General features: G+C 41.6%; 2 protein-coding genes across 2 annotated transcripts; both read right to left on the bottom strand.

Annotated features, from left to right (window-relative positions):
• Positions 1-862: 862 nt before the first annotated feature.
• On the bottom strand, positions 863-2,461 carry MELLADRAFT_85443 (uncharacterized protein; the record flags this gene model as incomplete). Its single annotated transcript, XM_007409061.1, has 6 exons — positions 863-972; positions 1,041-1,079; positions 1,238-1,339; positions 1,422-1,778; positions 1,865-2,320; positions 2,395-2,461. 6 exons carry the CDS (start codon positions 2,459-2,461, stop codon positions 863-865), a joined length of 1,131 nt encoding a protein of 376 aa, XP_007409123.1.
• A 1,534-nt stretch (positions 2,462-3,995) lies between these two features.
• Positions 3,996-7,707, bottom strand: MELLADRAFT_85444 (uncharacterized protein; the record flags this gene model as incomplete). The annotated part of the gene is made up of 5 exons (XM_007409060.1): positions 3,996-4,020; positions 4,077-4,899; positions 4,956-5,207; positions 5,277-6,245; positions 6,306-7,707. The coding sequence occupies 5 exons, from the start codon at positions 7,705-7,707 to the stop codon at positions 3,996-3,998; spliced, it is 3,471 nt and encodes a 1,156-aa protein (XP_007409122.1).
• Between the last annotated feature and the right edge of the window lie 2,272 nt (positions 7,708-9,979).

A 9,979-nucleotide genomic window follows, 5' to 3' on the forward strand; every position in this document is an offset into this window, starting at 1 on the left:
GTACCTCATTTCCTTTTTGATGTCATCGAAGTAGCTTTTTTGTTTTATCTCCACTGTGCCTTCAAAAGCCATTTTATGAGCTTTTACAAAATTGGAACTTATTTTTTGAATTGGAGAATTTCATCTGCTGATGTTTCTAATATTTTCAAAGCCGTGCAGCACCCTCATGATGTTGCTCCACGATATCTTTTCGATGTTATTGATTTGTTTCTAATTTCAAACTTGTGGAGCGCCCAAGGATTTGTTTCCACTTGGGGCGACATCCAAAACTGTCTTAACTTGATCTGAAGCATGCTCCTTCCATGGCTTCAACTGTAACGCGTGTATTGTTTTGGCTCAGCCTAGGTGATTTTCAAAAAGAAATATGATCACTAACGCAATATTCACAGGAAAAATTATTAAACACATAAAAAACTATCAACAATCAACCGATTTAACACAAGCTCAAAACTTTATACCAAAACTTTATACAAAACTGGGAAAATAAAATGTGGAGAATAAGATGGATATATACAGGAGAAAAGAACACCAACACAGAACTTAAGAATGGGATTGAAATTTGTATAAGAACACACAACAAACAACAATATAATCAAGAGTCTTGACTGTGGCTCGCTTGGATGAAAATGATCCTCATACTACATACTGCGACGCCTTTGATCAATCCTGATAAGAGCACAAGACTGAAAATGGTTTTGTCCTTTTGCTATACTCTCCACGTTTTCAAAGACCTCATGCATAAAGTGGTCAATTCGGTCTTTGCAGTTGCATGAGATACCAACGGCTGTCGACACAACTTTAAACAGTCTACTAGCCTCAACCTAAGCGTCAAACTTCAATAGAATATTGATGAGGAAGAGTCTCATTCACCATTGTGGTTTTCAGCCAAAACTGGAGTACAAGGAGTCTCCAGAATCATTGCTTCATCCGAAGAATCGATTTGTTGATGGGTTCCAGCTGGTGTCATCGGTGCTAAGCACGTCCAAATCACATCAGCATATGGATCCCAAGAACATATAATTGGAAGAAACATAACGGACCATTGGGCTGTTCAACAAAAGTGGGAGTACAAGGAGTTCCTAGGATCATCAAGTCATCAGACGATTTGATGTTTTGATGGTCATGGACTGGTGTCATCAGCACTAGACACATGAGAGTTCGATCAGCATATGGATATCTAAATTGCAAGTATGAAATAACCGCAGAAAGAATGATAATGAAGAGGGGTGTAACGGACCATCGGATTGTTCAACAAAACAAGTAGAATGAGGAGGACCTAGGATGATTGGGTGATCGGAAGATTCATTTGTTTGAGATTGATGAACTGGTGGAACTGGAACTACAAGCATCCAGCTTCAATCAGCATATGGATACCTGAAATATAAGTTTAGAATAAGGGTGGGAATGTAAGTCTAACCGACCTTCACATTTTTGGTCAAAGACTTTGACATGAACTGTATCCAATATCGGATCAGAGGTGATTGCAGCAGGAGGGGTCGAAAAGGAATTGTGATCAAGACCACTAATGTCTTTAGAGCGAGTTGTTTTGTGATCGATGGATATCAAAATTTGAGTAGGGGGAGCCTCAGAATTGTGAGAGTTGAGATGGGTTTCAGTTGCGTGACGTGGTGAAATTGTGTTGAAGCTGATGAGAGTATGAACATTATGATGCGGCCCCGCTGGAGTTGAGTGGTCCAGACCAATAGAGAGCGATAAGTCAAGAGCGATTTTTGGGCGTTTATGAATATGATTGTCCGTCATTTTGGTTTCCGAAGATCCTGAAAAGACACAAACTTTCTCAGCATATACCACAGAAGACATAACATATGTGAAAGAACTTGTGGGCCGGTCATCAAAAACTCACCATTGATGTTTTTATCCACGACTTCCATTCGCCGGCGTTTTAAGAATATGCTTCTAGGCGTCATTACATTGCCAACTGCTGAGATGGGGTCAGAGATGATTGCATCAGCAGAGTTCAAAAGGGAATCAAGCGGCTCTTTGGTAGGTTCGAACGTATGAGTATCTGTTTGATTGTTGATTGTCGTCGTGATATCAGTTGACAGGGCTTCTGCCAGATTGGAGACCACATCAATAGTGAGAATGGTGTCTGGGATCGGAACAGCTTGATTGGTGGTAGTAGAGATAGGTTTGTTGTACTCGTATGTCATGGGAGCTGAGGCGTTCTCGGGAGTTAATCCTTCATAGCTCTCGGCCATGTTATGAAGGAATGGGAATTCGACGCCATAGTACGCTGCCTCTAAGTCTGACCGATAGGTATGTTGCAATTGACTCCTGTGACCTCGGCGAGGACGTATGGCTTTTTTCGGAAAGTACAGAATGTCAGATGAAAGTACAAATCTCTTTCGCTGTGTTTCAAAGCATTCAACTCACATGTCCACTGGCGTGCCTTGCTTATACCCTTCTGGAGAGAACCAAACACATTCTTGAAAGCCTCCATCTGAAAATTGATTTATACAAAGTAATTCGATTGAGACTAAGTGATTTGATTGAGACTAAAGCAAAAGGTCTGAGAGAAGAAAATGAAGGAATGGAAGATATTATAAGATTGATATTGAAGGATGATGATGAGCAGGAAAAGAATTCAAGATGTGGAAGGAGACCACAAGCACAAGGAGGGAGAGATATACAAGAACTTGTATCAAGGATGATGACGAGTGGGAGAAGAAGTCATGATCTGAAGAAGACAAGACGGACAAGGATGGATTGAGATCGGACCAGTAGGGTTTACAAATACAAACAAAGGTCAACAGATTAGCTTCTAGAAAATAAAGGAGGTGTAAAATTGGAAACAAAGATAAGGGTAATCTCACGGCTAAAGTTGATGTTTTTCAGACCAAAGGAACACACAGTAGCGGTGTGTGAAACGAAACTCGCCGGTGAATTCGAGATGTATAAGGAGACAAGAAGGACAAGTATGGAGAGATATGCGAGGACTGAATCAATCAGCCAGTAGTAAGTTGATCACAAAGGACTTTCACCCTCAAAGGGACTCTATTTACATGGGTAAATCCTCCTTCAGAGGCATGACGCTCACAAAGAATCCTTAAGAATTCTGGCAGACTTCTATCTATATTGTGATATGTAATACCTTCAAAATCGGAGCAGTAGGGGAACAAACACAAACAAAGGTGAACATGTAGATTAGCTTCTAGAAAATAAAGAAGGTCTCAAATTGGAAACAAACATACAGGTAATCTTACGGCTATTGTTGATGTTTTGAAGAGCAAAGGAAAGCACAGCCGCGGTGTGTAAAACAAGACTCGCCGGTTGTTTTACCTTTGTTGGATGAAAAACATCCCCAGAATCAAAGTAGCTCAAGCACCGTAAATTTGTGAGACAAATAGGTTGAGTACTACTGGTGCCTTGCTCAACTTATCAGCACCCTCATCGAGATCCTTTGTCAAGTTGTACCTTGAGTTGAAGAGTAATGAGTGAGTTGGCAATAAACAATCAAGGAAGCCTTGACCTATTTGGCCTTGAATTCAGATTTGATGTGTTGATACCTTTTCAACTTGAAGTGGCTGCATTTGATTGAAGAATTTTGGTCAAAACATTTTAATGTTTCAAAACGGGCAAATGGGGGGAGATTTGTTCAATAAGGTGATATGATTGATTAATCATGTTACCGCTCAACTTAGGTTCAGACCCATAAACATGATATTATCCAAGCTTATCTATGTACATACACTGTGTAACCTTCCGCTCTATACGACAATCAAAAAATTCAACAAATGAGTGAATTTCTAGGAATCAATTCAAAAGATGTGTGGTATCAGTGAACTAGAGTTTGGGGTCTGAATGTCTTCAATATAAAATAAAAAGTACAATTTAGTCGTAGGGTGTTTTTTAGAACGGAATCTTTTGAGTTCTGGTCACTCTAAAGATTTAAAAATGACACAAACTAACTCCGTGCTGGAAACTGGATTATGTGATCCTTACCTACAAACGCGCTGCACTTGGGAAAAACTAAGCTATTGCCTTTTGTAAGTGAGCCGCCTTGTAAAAACCAATGCGACAGATAGTCATAGCAAAGATTTTTTGCTAGCTCGTACCATGTGATCTCAGGCATTATAAAATGGCTCTCCTCGTCAAAGAGTCCATCCATCAACTTCATAAGAGTTTGATTACTCCTTTTGAAAATCGGTTCTATCACCTTGAAATCCTTCCTCTGCTTACACATCCACTCTGAGAGCACTGCAAAACTCATCATTTGTCCCGCTGGAGTGACATTCACATCTCCTGAGCAACAAATGAGCCCTCGGATACCGCAACAAGCAAACATCGTGAGGTAACTGAGGGTAGGTGATTTGATCGAATTGCCCTTCCAGTCTTTCTTGAACTTCAAAGCTACTGCTTTATCGTCAGGACTTGCATCTTCTTTGAGTATATAATTGACTTCGAAATATAGAGCTACATAAGATTCCACAACTTTGATGAAAAGGGATTGCCATTGTTGTATAAGACCGATATCAACTAAGGAGTCGGCGTTATCTGAATCAAGAAGGCGGATAGTTTTGTTCTTTGAACCTTTTGACGTCTTTTGTGAATTCAGCCATTTGAGCGCCTGACAGACTGCTTGTACACCGGTCATTGCTTTCTCCTGATCTGATACAGGGGGATTTTTCAAAAATGTTTTACCGGTAAGAAGGACTGAGTCCAGGAGTACCTTCAGGAAAGCAGAAACTCGAGTTGGTGAAGGCCGGAGGGACATCCGCATTGATCGCCATGTCTGATGCCACACTTCCGGCACATTATCGGGCACTTTCTCTGTTAGTGATTCGGACTTCACAAATAAAGTGTTGAAGAACCCGGCTGCATAAGCGGGCTCGCCCTTGTGACAGTTAAATAGCTGCGGCACTACATTCCCATTGAGGACTAAGTCAGTAATCACGATCAATTTCATCCACAAGCAATTTTTTTTGGAGACTGACTTTCTTTGTTAATAGCTTCAAACCAATTTTGTGCGTTGTATTCAGTCCTTATTACCACATTGCTGGTGCCACCATCAATGGAATCCAGGAAGACTTGATTCAAGGGTTCTCCGACCCTTCGTCTTTCCAATAAAGCATTCAAGGCGTCCCAAGCTGCCAATTTCGAATTCCTGCTAGTTTGATGGGTACCATATGGCGATAGAAGCTGGGAAAGCTCTTTTTCTGTTTGAGATGATCCTATAAAAAAAATAACTGACAGAAAGATTAATGTCAGCCTCTTGAAGTTGTCATGTAAAGGAAAGAAGTTGATCATGATCTCACAGACAACCAGACTCTCATTGCCCCCCACAATTTTTCTTCTCTTCATGCCAACAGCCTGCTTGGTAACTTCACCTTCTCCGACCTTTTCTTTGGAACACACCTTTCCAGAGTTTCTTTCTTTGCTCTTCCTCGTCACTTTTTTTGTGCTCACAAGACTTGTGTCACTATCTGTCAAATCTGCCGAACCCCCTTCTACCGTTGTTGCTTGCCTCTTTCGCAATTCCTTCTTATGAGCTACACTGACTGGAAGATTGATTTGACCGACTGGGGATTGTATCTGATCGGTTGATTTCTCAGATTCAGCGCAGGGATTGCAGACAGGAGTATTTGATATTGGAGTTTGGTCATGTGATCTAGTCCTTTGTGTTTCATTCCGAGCTTGAGACTCAGTCGATTGAGTGGAGCCGTTTTGTGATTGATCAATTTTTTGGTGAGAGTCAGGGGCTCTAGCAGGCCTCTCTCGCTCTGGGTTTTCCTCTTCAGAGTTGACATTAGAGATAGATTCTGAGACCGCGAAAATTCGTACTTTTGCCTGCAATTTGTCATTTGATGTTTGAGACCTAGGGGAATGTGAGGCGAGATTCTCTGATTGCTTGATTTCTTGCTGAGATTTAGCTAACTTGGTGTGGTTTTCTTGCTCTTCACAATCGAGGTCAGAGGAAAATTTAGACGACAGCATAAATTCTTCTTTACTAATTGAATCTTTCCTTGTCTTGACTTGAGTTTTTTCAACCAGTGCATTCCTATTCTTAGTCAAATCTAGGTTCTTGATGACTTCATTGTTCATCTGGATCGGTAAAATATTGTCGCTGGTACTAGGACTGCAGTCGGATTTTTCTGGTGAATGCCTTCCCTTGGAATCCAGAGGTTGTAGTGAAAATTGATATTTTGCGCCAAGGTCCTCGTCCTCGTCATCAATAATTATCCAAAGTTTGTCCGCCGGAGGAAGAGGTTTGTTTTGTATTATTGCTATGACCAAAAAAATAAGTTCTAGCTTTGCAGCGCAAGGAGAAAGGGCCTGATACGTACCATTACCAGTAACTTTACACCTAAGGGTCAGGTTTTCGAGATCCTTTTCGATTGGATCAGTCAAGCAATTTGAGTTCTTTGCCTCTTCTAAAGCGGCAATAAGTTTAGAATATACTGGAAGTGCTGTGGATGCCCGCAAGGCCTTGGTGTCAGAGTGATGATCTTCTGTGTGTATCAAACCATTGGAAGTTTCCACTCTTGATTGAACAATCTTGCTAGGCCTGGAGATTCCAGAGGAAAGTGTTTGTTTGCGATTCGGCTGAGGCTGTGATTCTTCTGCTTCTTCTTGACTAGAATCAATCACGGGATGGCATTCTATCGTGGGTAAACCATTTGCATCTGAGGCTTCGTCTGCAGCATTTTGAAATGAATTGACAGTTGAGGTAGCTGAATTTTGAGGCTGTGCTTCTTCTGATTTTCCTTTACTGGAATCAATCAAGGGATGGACTTCTATCGTGAGTATACCATTTACATCGGATACTTCATCTGCAGCACTTCGAAATGAATTGACAGTCAAGTGGGCTGAATTTTCTGAAAAAGCAGGAGAATTTGAATTCTTAGTTGAATCTAGCCGCGGATTCAGATTGATTTGTTCATTTCCTGAGGTGCTCTGAGAGGAAATGGGTGATAAGTCAGAAGAGTTATCTGGGATGGGTGCATTGGTTGAGAGTGAAAATTTGTTCAGGGGTGTGGGTGACTCAAAGTGAGAGTCCCCTCCAATTGGATTCTGGATATTGTCTGGATTTGTGCTGTTGGCTGAGTTCAGCATTTCTCTGTTGTCTGAAGTGCTTTCAGATGAGGCAATAGGTAAGATACATGGATCTTCAGCGGAAGTTGTAGTTGTCGAGGGTAAAATGGGGTTTGATGAAGTGCAAGAAGCGGATTGAGATGATTCTTTGATTGTATTCTTGGGATCGTTTGGATTTGAATGTCTGGCTGACTCGGACTGGAGTTCATTATTGATATCTTTTCTAGCTTCCATGCAAAGATGATTGTGAGAAGGATTTTGACTAAGAGAGGTTTTGTCTTCCATCTCCATATCGGATGAGTCGTAATCAGCAAGAGACTGCTGCGCTTTGGAAATCTCACATTGTAATTGAGCAGAGATAAATGCGGGGTCCTCTTCGTTTGTTTCAGTAGTGGTATCACAGGTGAGTTCGCGCCTTGATTGAGAAGACTTTTCAATTTGAAGACTATCATATCCAAATGTATTGTTGCTGGAATGATTCAATTGAAGATCCACTGCCTTGTCTAGCGAGTCGCTTTTCTCCACCGCGATTGGCTCCGAATGAGGTGAAGCTATTGGTCCAGAAGGTCTGCCAGGTGGATTGTCGCTATTTCCATTTGAGTGAAGATCAGTATTTGAGGATAGTGTATTATGATCGTGATTGCTTTGATTCATCTTCTGGTTAATGAAAATCAAATACTTTTGGTAGCTATGCCTTGATAGAAACAAGCTTGAGATTGGTAGTTAGTAGCACAAGGGGTGGAATAATTTTTATTTTGGATTGTGAACTGCGAAAATGTGTTAACCTCTCATCCCAGAGAGCATTCACTCCGAATGACTATCCGAGTACCCCCGGCAGCCTGCCCCGCGTCCACCATATACCATACAAATGAGTACTGGCGTCTGATTGACTTCCAGTTCACGGATGCATGAAAAACGTTCACTGATTTTTGCCAAACCAGAATCGATCCCCTTAATCATCTCAAAGGCTCCGCCTGCAAAAAACGAGGCCAAAGATGGCACAGCGGCGACCCGAACAGCTGGTTGCTGGCTTCTGTCGTGTTATTCAAGATGACCACTGAAGTGCTCGTCTCACCCGACTGCACTAATCATCGTATTGTAAGCCTGGCGCTGACAAGGGAATCTAAATTTCATTGCAACTGATGCTACTCAAAATGCAATTGATATCTCATATCTTGACTTCTAGTATCCCCACTCGATCTGAAAGATTACAAACGCAATCCCGTCAATGAGTAGAGGTGCACCAATTGTGTAAACCTCTTCTGGATAGACCCCTTGTCACGGACTTGACCTCTTTTTATGGCCTTTACACACAACAAAGGGATTTTCTGAGGGATTTTCTCGAAGTTGAACGTACTTATATCATAGACTCCTCTTGTAACGTTTTGCTATCATGCGCTGACATATCTTCTTTCCTCAATCGATTCTTTTCTGCTATTGATCCACAATAACCTACCCCACCATTCTATACTATGGATGGTGAGTTTCTTTATTGACCATGTCTGATAGAATTATAACTACTAATTGTTTGCTTAATTCAAGACCGAGACCAGCCACCAACATCAATATTTTGGAAGGAAGATCAACCAGCACGCTCGACCAAATCTAGAAATAAGGCTGTAGCTAATTGTTTACCTGATCGAAATTCAGCATTCTACCAAGCCGCCACCGACTTTCTGAAATTTCTACTTGGTCGCACTGTTTTGGAGACACCTTACCCCTCTGAACCCTCCCCCAGCGAATTTTCTCAGTTCTCCAGACTGCCACATCTGACTTTTAACAAGATCATGTCCAACCTTTCGGCCTTTTCCCTCCTTGTGGAGCTCAATAATCCACCTACACCATCTTCGAAAATTTCGCGTCGCCAAAAGAATTGTTGGGAGACTCACAGACAACAATTCTTGCACGACTTGACCATCTTTGGTATTCCACGTGCGACACTTGCCTGGAATCTTTCCGAAAAGGTGCCCTGGAACCAGGCTGTTCTAGCCTTTGCTGTCAAGCACTTTGATCAAGCTCACCTCAAAGGAGCCTTCTCAATTTATCCTATCAACCGCGAGGATGACGGTGGCCTCACAACTCTTGGAATTTATGAGCGATGGTTACGAGGACACCGTGAAGCAATAAAACGGATGGAACGCTCGAACATCCAAATGCAAGAGAAGATCAGGAAAAGAAGAACTACAGTAAGTGTTATTAATTGTGATCCACCTTTGTGCTTGAATTCTGACCTAATGTTTTGTAAGCTTCTGGGGTACCGTCGAGACACGATTGAAACATGCTTAGATATCCCACCCCTGACCTTGCTACCTGACGGAAGCTGCATCTCGGACACCGAAGATGCAACACCAAAACAATTGCGTGCTGTTGGGGTTCACTGGAGGAGCAATGAGTACTCTAACTTCCTGCACCTTGTTGACAGTGTCTCTTACAACCATCAGAAAGACACCAAAGGAGCGCGGTGGGCTAATCTCCGATTGGATTCAAGGCGAAAGCCCGCATCACGTGTTGATTACTCACGCCGTGTAACCAAAAACCTACCCGAAAACTTCTACTCCCCTGTTTTCCTTGCAAAGCTTTCTCCAACTGATTGTGCCGTTCTTACCAGCACGCCAGCCTCATCTATTCTCTCAGAATATACTGCTATACTTCAATCACACATTGGCTAGAATAACTTTAGACGTTGTTTTTATAGGCCATACAGTTGCTTATTACCCTTTTCCTCCATGAACTTGAAACAATTGTATATAAGAGTTTTAAATTTTTTCAATCTGAATAAGATTTACTCAATGCGGATCTACTTAGACGTTTCTATCACACTTCTATTGTATTCAGTCTCAATTTCTCAATTAAAACTTATTTTCATTCAGATTTTTACATCAAGTAACTAAAACAGTACAAAAAAATAGATCGCTTACAGCCATGC

This window comes from Melampsora larici-populina (assembly GCF_000204055.1).
Source record: "Melampsora larici-populina 98AG31 unplaced genomic scaffold MELLAscaffold_14, whole genome shotgun sequence".
In the NCBI taxonomy this organism is placed as follows: domain Eukaryota; kingdom Fungi; phylum Basidiomycota; class Pucciniomycetes; order Pucciniales; family Melampsoraceae; genus Melampsora; species Melampsora laricis-populina.